General features: G+C 38.2%; 1 protein-coding gene across 2 annotated transcripts in view; it reads right to left on the bottom strand.

Moving 5' to 3' along the window:
• SLC9A6 (solute carrier family 9 member A6) overlaps positions 1-15,649 on the bottom strand; it is a 56,894-nt gene that overhangs the window by 35,120 nt on the left and 6,125 nt on the right. For both annotated transcript variants that reach the window (XM_072816531.1, XM_072816532.1), the window contains exons 2-7: positions 12,049-12,248; positions 10,588-10,665; positions 10,217-10,293; positions 9,793-9,905; positions 6,936-7,041; positions 2,154-2,295 (exon numbers count right to left, since the gene is read on the bottom strand). In XM_072816531.1, coding sequence (XP_072672632.1) covers positions 2,154-2,295; positions 6,936-7,041; positions 9,793-9,905; positions 10,217-10,293; positions 10,588-10,665; positions 12,049-12,248 — 716 coding nt within the window. The remainder of the gene's footprint in view (positions 1-2,153; positions 2,296-6,935; positions 7,042-9,792; positions 9,906-10,216; positions 10,294-10,587; positions 10,666-12,048; positions 12,249-15,649) is intronic.

The raw sequence follows: 15,649 nt of genomic DNA on the forward strand, positions 1-15,649 counted from the left end.
ACACAGGTCACAGAATAAGGAGGTGCTGACGTGAAGGACCTCTTAAAATGAGCATTGGACTGAGGAGACAGCAGTCTTTGCTTCTATGAGGGAGTCACAGTTTTGTCAATCCAATTGTTTTATGGGCATCGCACGCCTTGCCAGAAACCAGATTATAAAGGACAGAGACATGAGCAACAGATCAGATATACAACAGGCCATGTCTATTAACCTGCAATCCAAAGCAAGACAGCTTCCATAATTACAGCAATTTACACTTACTAAGAATATGGCATTTCCATGAGATTTCATGTTTATTTAATCCCCTAGCACCTCCGTGATGTAGAGTATTCCGTGATGAAGAAAGCATGGCATGTCGCTCACTTACCCTAATCTAAAAAGTATTTGTTAGTCAACCAGAGGAGGGCCCGTGTAGACCTGTGACAAATCTCAGATGAACTCTCTCCCTATCCTCAAGGAGATTATAATGGGACAGCAGTACGATTTGTCCTGGTTTATCTTTCAGAACTTTTTTTACTGTCTATCTGTGCCTCAGTTCACCTGTAAAAAGCCAAAAGACAAGTCTCTTCCAGCACAAAGCTGAATTAGAGCAAACTTACAAATCCTTGAAAAAGGTATTTGTTTTTTAAATTTTCTTTAAAGATCTTAATTTTTAGTAATCTCTACACCCAATGTGGGGCTCAAACTCACAACCCTGCGGTTAAGAGTCACTTGCTCTATTAACTGAATCCGTCAGGTGCCCCCAAAAGTATTTGTTTTATATGAAAATCTCTTAAAAGTTTTAGAGCTAGAAGCGCTTTAGAGATCATCTAGTCCCACTCATATTCCTGCTGTCCCCGTCTGCCACCTTCCTAGACTGAGGGCCCACAGGTCAAGTGTTGGTTCTTCTATACCAGAAGCTCCAATAAGGCAGAGGCCATGTCTGTCTTGTCCATCTTTGATGCCCAGAGCATAGCATCTGGCATGCAGGAGGCAAGCATTTCAGGAAGCATTTTCTGAATGAGCACAAGAATGACTTTTCTAATAGCAAACTAGTAGCAGTGCCAAGGACTCGAGAACCGAAGGTTAAAACTTGTAAGAGCTGAGATGAATTCCCATCTGTCCAAACCCAGGAAGCCTATTTTGTTCAACTGACATCATTGTTGTACAATTCCTATTTGTCCTATTCAACAAAGAGCAAATGAACAGCAGTGCAGAATATCTAGGGGCTCACTGAAATGTATTTACCTTTATGTCAATTTAGTCTATAACCTTAAAATTCACTCCCAGAGGGTCACTGTGTCTAATTAGACTTTTTTAGTGAAAGTTGGAGAGCATGGAGCCTAATGCAAAACAATGAAATTCCTTTATTTATTTATTGGTAAGGGTGATTACCTAATGTTTTCAAACCAAGTCTTTGGTCATAAGGTTAAGAATTATAGGGATACCTGGGCGGCTCAGAGGTTGAGCGTCTGCCTTTGGCTCAGGGCGTGATCCTGGAGTCCTGGGATCAAGTCCCACATCGGGCTCCCTGCATGGAGCCTGCTTCTCCTTCTGCCTGTGTCTCTGCCTCTCTGCCTCTCTCTCTGTGTCTCTCTCATGAATAAATAAATAAATTCATTAAAAAAAGGTTAAGAACTATAACACAATGGAGGTGCCTGGGTAGCTCAGTCGGTTAAGCATATGACTCTTGGTTTCTTTTTTTTTAAGATTTGTTTATTTATTCATGAGACACACACAGAGAGAGAGAGAGAAAGAGAGAGAGGGGCAGAGACACAGGCAGAGGGATAAACAGGCTCCATGCAGGGAGTCCAAATGTGGGACTTGATCCTGGGTCTCCAGCATCATGCCCTGGGCTGAAGGCGGTGCTAAACCGCTGGGCAAACGGCGCTGCCCTGACTTGTGGTTTCAGCTCAGGTCATGATCTCACGGATCATGGAATGGAGCCCCACATCAGGCTCTGTACTCAGTGGGGAGTCTGCTTGTGAAGACTTTTGTCCTCTGGCACCATCCCCTCCACTCTCACTCTGTTTTTCTCTCTCTTTAAAATAAATAAATGAATCTTAAAAAAGAAATAATTTTAACACAATGGAAATTATGGAACTAGGAGAGACCATGGAATACAGTATTCAACCACTTTTTAGGTTAACAAGGAAAGATTAATAAAAGGATATTAAAGCTGTCACCACACCAGTAGCGGCACCCATTGCAAAAGATCCACTGAAGATGCCAAGGAAAATCCCGATAGACTTGAACATGGCTGTGACATCGAAGGTGTGGCTGTTGTCTCCAGCTGGCTGGTATGCCACTATTGAGCTACAAAAGAGAGATTATTTTACTTCTAGAAGCAATTTTTACTTTAAAAGTTATCTTCAAAAATAATAAATAAATACCTTCTCTAATGTAGTATCAAAAACAATAAATACCTTCTCTAATGTAGCTTAAAAGATAAAATCAGGGTGGGGGGAGAGGTCAGGGGGAGGGGAAAGAGGACAAAAACTTTTGATCTGAATTGCCAAAATAAGGACAGAAGGTTACCAAAACACCCTGTGGTGGATCTAGCTAGCAAGAAAATCCCTCTTTTACTTAAATGATAGTTTCAAGAGAGAGAATGTTTTAAGGTCCTCTATATGAAGTTGTATAGGAGTATCTTTCTCCAGCATAAAGATACTGTGCAGAATTATTCTTTTATGACTCTGTTCAGGACTTACTAGCACTGAGTGCCTACAAGCCCCAACATACTAATGTGAATGAACTAATGAAAAATTCTACTTGTTTTCAGCAGAGGCATAAGAATATAAAGAATACTGTTCAATACTCAACCTGGTCACATTTTGTTTTTCCTATGGGAAAAAAAGATGACTGAAGTACCCTTTCAACTTTTAGAATACCAGAATGGGCCCAATGCCTAACATCTATTCACTCATTGAAATGGACTTTTATAGGGAAAAGGGCTTGAAAGTCCATCCAAGGAATTAGAATCCACTTAGCTTACCCAGCTGGACCTCTACCTCAAACTTTGGAAAGAAAGTCACTCTGTGAGAGGCCAAGAAACGCAATTACAGAAGACACTCTCCATCTTGAACTTACAAGTCCAAACCTGGTCTAGAAATACTTCTTTTTGAAACGGTCACCCTGGGAAATAGAAATGGCTGAGAAAATCACTGTTGCCAGCAGGTGTCTGGCGAGAGTGCCTACCATTACTAAATCAGTTCTCATTGCAGCTAATTGACATATTAGTGTTTTAATAAAAAATCTGGCTGGACTCAAAGACATCATACAAGTCATGTCAAAGAAAAGAAGGAGAAAAAACACATTCCTAGGAATATAATTAATTCTCCCTGTGGTTACCATGATGTATTTTAAAGTTCAAGGCTGAAAAGTAGGCTTGCTATACAAGGCTGAAAAGTGGGCTTGGTGGAAAATGTCCACCAAGTCTTTTTCATACCTTCACAATTAAAAAAATATTTTAATAAATATGAAATGGCCTCTAATGTCATGCTATCTCATCTATACATAAAGGGTCCCACCACCATAAATGATATCTGACCACATTAAAACAGGAAAATAAAGCAGCTGCTGGGAGAACAGAAAGAATCTTGCTGCTACAACCTTCGTTTCTCTCTGCTGACAATTTTCAAAATGCTGGCTTGGGAGTGCCTGGGTGGCTCAGTCCATTGGGCATTGGACTCTTGATTTCAGCTCAAGTCATGATCTCTGGGTTGTGAGATCGAGCCTCATGTTGGGCTCTGTGTTGTGTGGAGAGTCTACTTGGGATTCTTGCTCTCCCTCTGTCCCTCTTCTCCTCCCCGGCCCCCTCTCTCTCACTCAAAAAAAAATGCTGCCTGGAACAAAATGTCTATGCCATGCCTCCTGAGACTGTTTTCCCTGAATTAATTCATATAAATTCAAGATTCACAGCAATCATTATTTTATTTTTTAATCATGAAAACGTACAAGAGCACATGAAAGCATGGTGGGCTGAGAACAGGTGAGAGGCTTGTTTTCATCTTCTTTTTCTTTTTTTAAGATTTCATTTATTTATTTGAGAGACAGTGAGAGAGCAGGAGGAGAGAGGGGGAGAAGGAGAAGTAGATTCCTCACTGAGCAAGGAAGCCCAATGCAGGGCTCGATCCCAGGACCCGGAGAGCATGACCTGAGCTGAAGGCAGACACTGAACCAACTGAGCCACCCAGGTGCCCCTTGTTTCCTTCTTTGCCAAACACTGGCCTCTGGATTGAAATTTTAACTCATTTTTCCCAAAACTTCAATATTTTATCTTCAGGCAGCAACATTTTATAAATACTTTTTTTTTAAATCATAAAGGTAATACAATGTGTACAACTCAGAGGGAAAAATCACCCCATCCTTCTACTGCCCTAACAGGGCTGTCTTATTTGCCTTCTGTATTTCTTTCCCCTCTTCTTGTTACATGTATGTTATTTCATGTTTAGTTATGACTGTAGGGAACATATAGTTTTGAATTCTGCTTCTTCATCTGATAATTGAAAATAAATTACTAGTCTCTCTATGGTTTTTAAGACTTCAAAAGTGGTCCAAATGGATGTAAGCATTTGTTTAACCATTTCCCACTGTTAGACATGTAAAAGGTGCTTCTAATTATTTTTGCTACTAAAAATAAAAATGTGGAAGAGCATATTTGCACTTTTTTACAAATATTGGACTGTTTCCCTATGCTACATTGCTAGAAGCTGGGTATTATCATACGTATAGCTCTTTTTACATGTAGTGCAACTGGTTTCAAGTAGATGTTTATTACATTTTTAGAGGGAAATAGGACTGTACTTTTCAATTTTTTTTTACTGATAATATGCATTAGCCTAGAAATTCTACTTCTAAAAAGCATCCTACAGAAAAGCTCACAAGGGTTCACAGAGACTTACACATAAATATGTTCACTGCAGTGCCAATCACAATAATACATTATTAGAAAACACCAAACGTTAATCAGTAAGGGATATGAGAGGTAAACTTGTGCTGTATCCATACAATGGAATAATAGAAGTATTAACACAGTAAAATGTCCAAGTGAGAAAAGCAAATTACAGAAGAGTATGTTTAGTACTATGCCTTTTTTTGCTTAAAAATTATTACTATAGGGGTGGGGGATATAGGATAAGTGTGTGATGAGCATTAAGGAGGGCACTTGATGGAATGAGCACTGGGTGTTATATGCAACTGATGAATCACTCAACTCTACTTCTGAAACTAATAATACACTCTAAATTTAAATAAAATTAAAAATAAAATAAAAATTATTAATATATTTAGATCTATGTTAATATCCTAAAGGAAAAGCCTAGATGAAAACCTTAACAGTGGTTATCTGAGGACTGAAATTTCAGAAATTTTCTACTAAGTCAAACACTTTGATGTTTTTGTTACAAACATGTATTAATTTTGTTGTCATAAATAATGACAAAGAGGTGCTATATAAAAGTGTAGGTGATACCAATTGCAATATGAAGAACATTCTAGTGACTTTGATTAAAACATCAGGATGTCTCAGTCCTGGCACTATTGGTATTTGGGGCCAGATAATTATGTGTTGGGTGGTGGGTGCTGCCCTGTATACTGAAGGATATTGAGCAGCATTGCTGGCCTTCACCTACTAGATGGTATGAAGTAAAGGCAACTGTCTACGGGGCTAGATATTTGCTTAGCAGGAGTGGGTTGGCAGGATTGAGTTCCTCAGAGGTTCAGACTCATTCTTTCACCTGCAAACACCTTCTAATAACATGTATAGTAACTTCTATAGGTAGATTAAAGTATTGCTCATTTTAATAATTGTGTTTTCAAAGTATATATTATTTAAAACTTCTAAAAATTAACAGACATTTCTGCAGTGCTTATGTTAAATATGAGAAATACAGATTAAACTACAATGAGATATTGCTCAATCATCAAACGGGCAAAAATACAAGTCTGACAAATATTCTGTTGGGGAAGCTATGAGGAAACAGGCACTCCCATAATTCAGTGGTTAATGTGCAAAATGGCATAATCTCTTTGACAGGTAATGTAGCAATGTCTAACAGAATTACAAATGTATTTACCCTTTAACATAGTAATCTTACTACTGGAAAATTATCCTACTAATATATTTATGCATGTATAAAACAGGTGAGTTCAAGGCTAATCACTGCACCATTGTTCGGGATAGCAGAGGACTGAAAACTCTTTTATGCTTCTAGCAATATGAGACTGATTAAACCAACTATAAGTTCATAGTAAATCACATAGGATACCCTGTAGCTGCAAACAAAGAATGAGAAAATTCTCTGCTTCCATATGATAAGATTTCCAGCATATAGTTATGTGAGAGAAAGCTAGGCATAGAATATGTTTAGCATGCTACTTTTAAAATAAGAAGTAAGAGGCAAATAAGTATATTTATTCATATGTGTGCCTGTATTTGGATAAAGAAGTACAAGGATACACAAGAAACTAATCAAAATGGTTACATATAAGGGGCTGGAGGGACAGGTGGATGAGAACAGGAATAAGAATGTGGCTTTTCTAGGTTACCTCTATACATTTTTGATTCTTGAACCATGTAAATACATTATCTGTTCCAAAAATATAATTTAATTTAAAAAGAAAATGTTCATGTTGTAATGTTAAAACAGAATAAAAAAGTATATACACACCACAATCACAACTGTGTAAAAACAGCATGTATAGAAAATAAAAATAAAAGGCAGTACCCTCAAATTTTTATAGTAATTGTCTTTAGGTGTGAGAAGGATATACCATTTTTTTCTTCCTCACATTTTCCATGTTGTCTGTAAGTAGATATTTCTTTAAGAGGAAAAAAAAATACCTCAGTCTTTCAAACATCTGCATTTGTAATGCACTTCATTCAATAAGTGACTTTTGGTTCCTAGTACCCTAACATTCAAAATATAGAAGATAACAAGAAAACAAACACTTACGAAGACAGCACTATGGCAACAGCATCGTTGAGGACACTCTCCCCAAAGAGAAGTGCATAGAGTTCAACATCTACTTGAAGCTCGTGGAATATGGCAAGTACAGTCACTAGCAAGTAGAAAGAGTCAGAGGAGTATTTAGACATTACAAAAATAACATAGTCTCCTTCATAGATGATTATGACGGTTACTAAGAAATGCATCTTTTCCTCTTAGGATCTGATCCCAATAAACATTCTTTTACCATATTAAAGATTCAGTATGTTCCTTGTCCATACTTCTGTTTTCCCTGATTGTGTACCCGCAATATTTCCTTTATCTTATAAACAGCTGAAATTAACCCTGGAGGACTCAGCTGACCTACATGTTTCATGCAAGATGCTAACAATCTTGTCTTGTACATTTCTTCTCCATAAGGAATATATGCAGAATTTCTTACAGACCAGGTGATTATTAATCTTTGATGAAGAAGGGTATTACTAAAAGCATTTTTTGCTGCAAACTTCATCTTCTCCTTGGAGCTTTACAACTCATTTCTATTTGACTTGCAAATTTCAAGCACACTGGTTTAGTTTAGCAAAGACAGTAGGAAATCAAAGCACAAGTTTGGTTTTTGGTTGAGATAAAATTTATGATCAGAATTACAGCTGCTATATTTAACTTAATGAGAAGCCAACAATTAGGCTATTACAGCCTGAGAAGATTAAAAACAAAACAAAACAACCCTTCTTCTAGGCAACAATTCTATGAGAAATTCTTAGAAAATCAGATGAGATTGAAGTTGCATTATAACCTTAATTGCTGAGTCATATATAGCTCACCACTAAATAAATCCAAGCAGACATGAGAGATTATTATAACCAGGAATGGGAGAGCCCCTTCAAATGCCAACCAACAAAACAGGAAACTTGCATTTTAAAAGATGTAGTTTTTACTGCAAAGCATTTCATCTGGAAAATACTGATACAAAAACTTACCAAGAGGAGAAAAGGAGGACAGAAGTAGTACTGAAGAATTTTGCAAAGAGAACCTATGGCTCACTCTTTTAACAAATAAACAATTGCAGAATAACAAATGATTATAGGAGCAAATAAATGTCTATATAACTCAGAAGAAATGTAACTGTCCAACTTAATATGAGTAAAACAGTTTATCTTGAGCCATTCAGGCAATTCTTCTACCAACACAAAGCCAGAAGTTTGAAGTAATGTAGCCAATCCAACTGACAAGATTTCTCAAAGACATTGAAAAGTCGAGGACCTTGCTTCTAAGCAAAAGGACACAGAAAACGGAGACCACTGGCTCCTTGCAAAAACCATCTTATCTTCATACAGATAATGGGAGCAACTCTAAACAGTAAAGGGGGCAGCCTTGGTGGTCTTGAAGGGAACAATTTGATTTTGTTTTTAAAATGCTAAACTATGCAAACACCTCTCTAAAATGCCCTCTGAGCTTTATAAAATCATCTCATATAGAGAACAAATTTTCCTACTTCCTATATATAATGCCCTATGTTATCAGAGTTAAAACAGGAATTCAGAGATAACGTTAGGATCCTACCTTTTATTGTGCTGAATGACAATTAAAGAGGATGATTAACTTACAAGGCCAAAAGGTAGAACAAACCTTTGCCAAGGTCCTAAAGTCCAGTGAAAAAAACCTTGCATCCTTAGTTCAAAAACTCCAGTCTCCAGTCCCATCGCTAGGTCTTCAGCCTGCATCCTCTCTAAGTTCCTACCATAAGCATAGCTGTGAGACTCATCAATATCACAGTAGGGGGATCCCTGGGTGGCGCAGCGGTTTGGCGCCTGCCTTTGGCCCAGGGCGCGATCCTGGAGACCCGGGATCGAATCCCATGTCGGGCTCCCGGTGCATGGAGCCTGCTTCTCCCTCTGCCTGTGTCTCTGCGCCTCTCTCTCTCTCTCTGTGACTATCATAAATAAATAAAAAAAAAATTAAAAAAAAAAAAAATCACAGTAGGAAAACTACAGCCTAACTATATAGAATGACATTCATTCTCCAGCTGTGCTCATATCAGAACTACATCAGGGGTGCCTGGCGGGGCTCAGTCAAGTAAGCGTCCGACTCTTGGTTTTGGCTCAGGTCAGGGTCTCAGGGTTGTGAGCTCGAGCCCTGCATGGAGCTCTGCACTCAGCACGGAGTCTGCTTGAGATTCTCTCCTATACCCCTCCCACTGCTTGCTCGCACACACTCTCTCCCTCTAAAATAAGTAAATAAATAAATCCTTTAAAAAACCCTATTTCAAAAAAAAATAAAAAACCCTATTTCATAACCATAAAGGCGATTTTATATAAAAACAACTAATGCATAGTAAGGCCTACCAGTGACACCAAATCCCACAAACAGTAGCAGAACTGTCTTCTAACAATCATTTAAAAACTGTTTTTCCTGCTCTCACATGCGGATAGCTGAATACGAACAGAGGATATTTAGGGAACTGGCTTTCCCGAAGCATGAAATAAGTGTGTACCATTATTACCCATTTTAACTAATCTAGTTCATATTCTCCAAATCCCCAGTTACTAAAGATAGACACCAACCTGAATTTCTGAAGAAAAGGCTGTAAAGCCCTCATCTCAACAGCATCAAACTGAGGGCCAGTAATGAGCAAATATAATAAATAAAATAAAATGAAATGAAATAAAATAAAATAAAATAAAATAAAATCAGTGTGTTTAAGCCGAAAGGATCCATGAATTTTGTTTTTTCCTCTACAAATGGAAGTATCATATTGTGGGAATTTATGAATCTACACCTAAAGGAAGGATTACACATGTGTGCTTTTGCTAGCAAAACATGGTACGTTAAGTCCTGAAGTTCCACTCTCACATGCACATACCTGGGTCAGTTGCTGATACAATGGCACCAAATAGCAGACAGTCTGTAAAGTAAAAATCTCCTGCAAGCTGTCCGGTTACTTTCATCAGTGTAACACAGCCGTACATTATTGACCTGGTCAATAGACACATTTCTACTTTAGAAAAAACAGCAACTGTTAAAGAAGTTAGAATATAGTAGGAAGAAAAAGATGTGTCTGCTGTAGTATTCTGTGACTAATCTCAAATTTAACTCATGTCATTTAAGTATGGTAATACCTTGACCTTTAAGGAAAAGTCACACAACTTATTATCTAAGTGAATGCATTTTACTGAAAAAGGTCTGCAAACACACTCAGGAATACAGTACTGCATAAATTAAATATGCATTGTTTTTAAAAAGCATAATTAGAAGGATAAAAAGTGTTTTCACCTTCAAGTACTTACCCAATTACAAAACAAGAAATTGCTGTTCCAAGAAAAGCATATGCTAGGATAGACCCAAGGTTTCGAAAGAAATGTCTCTAACAAAAAAAAAAGAAAGAAAGAAAAGAAAAAAGTTACAGTGTGTTAGAATACTTACCGATTATTTGAAAAAGAAAAGGCTTTCTATTCTAGAGTGCTTTGCTAATATTAAATGTATTATTTATTAAAGGAAATAAGTAAGAGAATTTTTTGTACAGGCATAAATTTCAGCGAGGAGAGGAGAAAGGAGGGAAAGCTGGAAAAAAAAACTGCCTGTTTCTGAAGTGTCAGACAATGACAAAGTCCATGGAGTTTCAAGTTGTTCAAAGTATATGAAATACACAAGCACTTACTCTTTTCAGACTATATCCTGCATAAAATATGATAGGAGGAAGTAATATGTTGAAAAATACTTCCGGATCAAAGGTAACCTGTTAAAATAAAGAGTTCTTTTAGATGAAATCCCTTAGAAGAGTTCGTATTATCAAATTATCAAAAATAAAAAAGATTGTTAAACTGGGGAAAAGGCAAGTACATTATTGTGGTCACTGAAAAGTATTTCATACAGGATAGCTGTTGTTATATTTCTCAACCAAATGACAAGGAGACAGTATTGGAGCAATCAGTTAAGTCATATCTGTGGAAAGGGTGATAAAATACTATGACATTAAAAATCTTAAAAATAGGAAAAAGCATGAACATATCTTTGCTTTAAATAAAAGAGACCCTAAGCTGGTAACAAAATTTGGAGCTATGGCATGATTGCTGGCAAGAAGAAACTGACTTCTTGTATAGGTCATGCTTCTAAAGGTATATGGCAGCATATTATGGTATGACTAAGATTTCTAGTCCTGACAGCCTATTTGTTTTCATTCTAGTCCCTATAATAACATAGGTGCCCTTTTCTGTTCATGAGGTTGCAACAGGATCTGACATGAACACAAAGCAGCTACACACATATCCATGCTAAAATTTTCGTTTACTAGGACTTTTAAGGAACTGGAATTTTCCACAGGTAGAAAGAACTCTTGCAAAGTCAAGTAAGCTCGGATGAAATTGTAAAAAGCATTAAAGATGGTCTGAACCACAACCAAGTATCTATGAAAGCCAAGTCCTGCCCATGCAGAAGACAGAAGTGGAGGCACATAGCCATGGGTGGGCGGAAGAGAAGAGACACGAGCAAAGAGGCCCCGAGAAGCTTCGGCGGGGGGACTATGGCAGGGGACAGCAGAAAGCAGTGCCAGGAATGTCTGAGTGCCAAGAAAACTGCAGTATAGCCTCCCACATGGAGCTCGATACACAGCATGGTACAGTGACTGATACTCAGAATGAAGCCCCTGACGTTGTGCCAGATTATGAATCAAGAAAGACTGAATTCTCCTCCAGACACAATGCAGTCAAAACAAGAAAAAAATAATAATATCCTAAGAAATATTAATGGAATATTTTAGGTATTATCAAATAAACTCAATGTGCTGAAGGACCATAAAACTCTAAGGACCATCTGCAAATTGAAAGAAATGCTTATAAATTCTGCTTAAGTCAATACTGATCACCATTTATTACAATCATAAATATCACTGAATGAAACAAAAAGGATTAGAGTACTTAGCCTCAATCAGAAAATGAAATGGACAGATGTCCATTCATTTCCTTAGCATTATATTACACTTGTTAATTGAGATTTTTCTCCATTTTAAAAGAATGATTTTAAACATCATTAAAATTAATTATTAATTCTTCTCCTGAATTGCTTTGCTGCTAGTTATACACTTAAAAAAAAATCCAAATGTTCCCTTTAACAAAGAACTTACCTTTCTAAGCATTTCATTATCTTGAACGTTATTGAGTTCGTGTGAACTAATCTCTCCTTTAAGCGTATATTCATAAAATTTTCCACTAACATTTACCAATAAGGTAGTTGGGCTTGACTGTACTTCACAGCTCAGGGTCACATTATTTACATCACTCGGAACGTGAATGCCATATCGAAGCACAAGGCCCACCAAAAGACCTGGAAATAATAAAAGAACCATATAAGCTCTTCTTTTGGACAAAGGCTACTTCTGTACCACACACATCCCTTTGGACTGATAACAGAAGAACTCTTAGCATAGTCCTCTGTGGTTCAGAACAAATTTCTAGACTGAATGCAGTTACATTTAAAAGTATTACTATATTTGCAAATCTAAGAGTTTAATATTCATATAATCCAGTGGGACAAGAGGGGAAAACATTCCCTAGGGTACAGCAAATGCAGCATCACTGCATTTCTAGATCAAGATATAAGTAAGTGATTAGGAATGTAACAAAATAAAAAATAACTTCAAATTATCTGTACATAAAATAAGGTATCCCAACATGACAGTGTAATCATGTTAGAAATGTGTTTACCACCTCCACCTCCATCCATCAGTTCATAAAACTTAAACACACAACACTTCTCAAGTTATTCCTCCAGCACCTGGCTGGCCAAATAATACACATTTAACAAATTGGAGCATCAATAATATTTGTAGATCAACTGAGTTCTTCTATCACTAAAAGGTCAGATTTTTATTTAAAAACATGTGTTTCAAAATCAAAACATGGAATAGAAGTCCTCCATCCAGCACTATGACATCAATATATTGCAAGAATTGTACTTGGATTTTTTTAAAGATTTTATTTATTTGTTCATGAGAGAGAGAGAGAGAGAGAGAGAGAGAGAGAGGCACAGAGACACAGGCAGAAGGAGAAGCAGGCTCCACGCAGGGAGCCTGATGTGGGACTTGATCTGGGAACTCCAGGATCGCGCTCTGAGCCAAAGGCAGACACCCAAATGCTTAGCCACCCGGGTGTCCCAAGAATTGTACTTGGATCATCATATTGATATTCAAATGTACACAATGTTCTAGGTACTAAAACCTACATTGATCTGTTTAATAATGGCTTTATTGAGATGTAACTCACATATCATAAAATTTACCCTTTTAAACCATACAGTTCAGTGGCTTTTACTATATTCACAAAGTCGTATATTGATCATCACAATCTAATTCCAAAACATTTTCATTGCTCCAAAAAGAAACCCCATACCTATTAGCAGTCATTTTCCACCTTACCCCCCAACTCCCAGCCCCTGGAAACCACTACTATCCTTACTTTCTATATAGATTTGCCAACTCTGGACATTTCATAGAAACAGAATCCTAGGGATGCCTGGGTGGCTCAGTGGTTGAGCATCTGCCTTTGGCTCAGGGTGTTGATCCCAGGGTCCTGGGATCAAGTCTCGCATCAGGCTCCCTGCAGGGAATTTGATTCTCTGTGTATGTCTCTGTCTCTTTCTCTGTATTTCTTATGAATAAATAAATTAAAAATCTAAAAAAAAGAAACAGAATCCAATATGTGAATTTTCATGTCTGGCGTTTTTCATTCAGCATCATGTTTTTAAGGTTTATCCATGTTGTAGCATGTATTAGAACTTCATTCCTTTTCGTAGCTAAATAATATTCCATGGTATGGATCTATCTCAACTGCAAATTGAACTCAAACTTCTGGAACTTTCCTTTACTCCAAGAGGTACAGCATGCCACTATCAGCTACACTTTACCTCCCTGTTTCCTTTCACACTAACTCGTCAGCCACTCCTTTAATGCATGTGGCTAGAGTACCATGCTGAATAGGCCCCCAGGGTTCTGAGATGAAAACAAGGTCCCTCCTTCATGTAGCTCTCAGTCTAGTTAGTGAAAACAGACTGAAAAAACAGTGACAGTATGATATATATGGAGACAAGGTGTTATAAAAATGGAAAAGAGGTACCTGGTGCCTAACCAAGCCAGAAGGAAGTGGGACAACAGGGAAGTCTTTCCAGAGGTGTCACATAAGCAAGGAAACAAAGTAAAAGAAATGGTTTTCCAGGTAGGAGGTACAGTAGTACACATCCAGTCATAGAAGAGTGAGAGAACACAGCCCATTCAGGGAATTGCACGTAATTTGGGATGGCTGGGTTACAAAGTGATGGAGTTGAGGTGTGCAAGATTGGCAGGAGCACTGTCATAAAAGACCTTGCGAGTTGGGGAAGGGAAGTTAGACTTTATCTCAAAAGCAAAAGGAAGCCATGGAAGGGTTATAAATAAACAGGGGCTTGACATAAGATTTCTATTTTAGAAAGACAAGTTGCTCTAGACCACAAAGGTTCGAAGAGTCCAGACAGAAGGCCACTGCAGTCTTTCAGGCACTGAGGGCTTTGGGCCTCATCCCAGAGAGCAGAGAAAGGCATGGAGAGATTTTTGGAAGGTATTAGTTTTTAGAAGAACTCAGTGACTGAGTATACCAGGAGGAAGGGAGATGGGGAGAAAGACTAAGGGAAGCCAAGGTGACTTGGCAATTGGGTGGGTAAGCTGGCCTAAGCAGCCAGATATGTAGCAGGGCCATTTGGGGAGAAAGGGAACAGGTTCATGGTGGAAATCTTACAGTTCTGTTTCGGACCTGTTGAGTGTGAAGTACTTGTGACACAGGCACAGTTGAGTGTATGGGATCTGAACCTCAAGGAAGTGTGGTGGGGTCTCAAGTGGAGATAGCTGAAGTCAGGTACCTCTGAGGTAACCTGCAGAGCAAATAAAATGCGAAGAGGACTATGGATATATGCCCAGAGTTTTACCCCAACATTTAATAGCCAACATAAAGGAGCTGGTGGGGAGGAGGAGCTGATGAAGGAATCAAAGGAGGACAAGTAGCAGGAGTAGGAAGAGAAGAGGAAGAAGTGATGAAAACTAGCCAATTCTGTGGTCAAGGATGACAGGTGTTAAGAAGTGTCCGTCAGGTTTGGGAACGAGGAGCTCATGGGTGACGTTGGTAAGGGCAGTTCCAGTGGAGCAGAGGGAGCAGAAGCCAGTCCAGAGTGAGAAATGATAAAATGCAAGGAGGGGAAAGGAGCTGGGAAGTGGGGAAGGCACAGAGATGGGGGATTCTTTGAGGCAACTTGCAGTCACACGATTTTTAAAGTGAGTGGCAATCAATAACTGCTAAACAGTAGGATGACCTCAACTTTTAAAAAAGTTTTTAACAGGGACATCAGCATGGCTCAGTGGTTTAGTCTCTGCCTTTGGCCCAGGGCGTGATCCTGGAGTCCCAGGATCGAGTCCCACATCAGGCTTCCTGCATGGAGCCTGCTTCTCCCTCTGCCTGTGTCTCTGCCTCTCTCTCTTTATGTCTTTCATTAATGAATAAATAAACTCTTTAAAAAAGTTTTTAACAAAGTTCCAGGTTGAAAATAAATGGAAGAGAAAATATTTGCAAATCATCTATCTGATAAGGGGCTAACATGCAAAACACATAAAGAACTCACATAAGTCAATAGGAAAAAAAATCTGATTAAAAAATGGCCAGAAGATCTGGATATTTTTCCAAAGAAGACATAGAGATGGCCACCAG

This window comes from Canis lupus, chromosome X, assembly GCF_048164855.1.
Source record: "Canis lupus baileyi chromosome X, mCanLup2.hap1, whole genome shotgun sequence".
Lineage (NCBI taxonomy): Eukaryota > Metazoa > Chordata > Mammalia > Carnivora > Canidae > Canis > Canis lupus.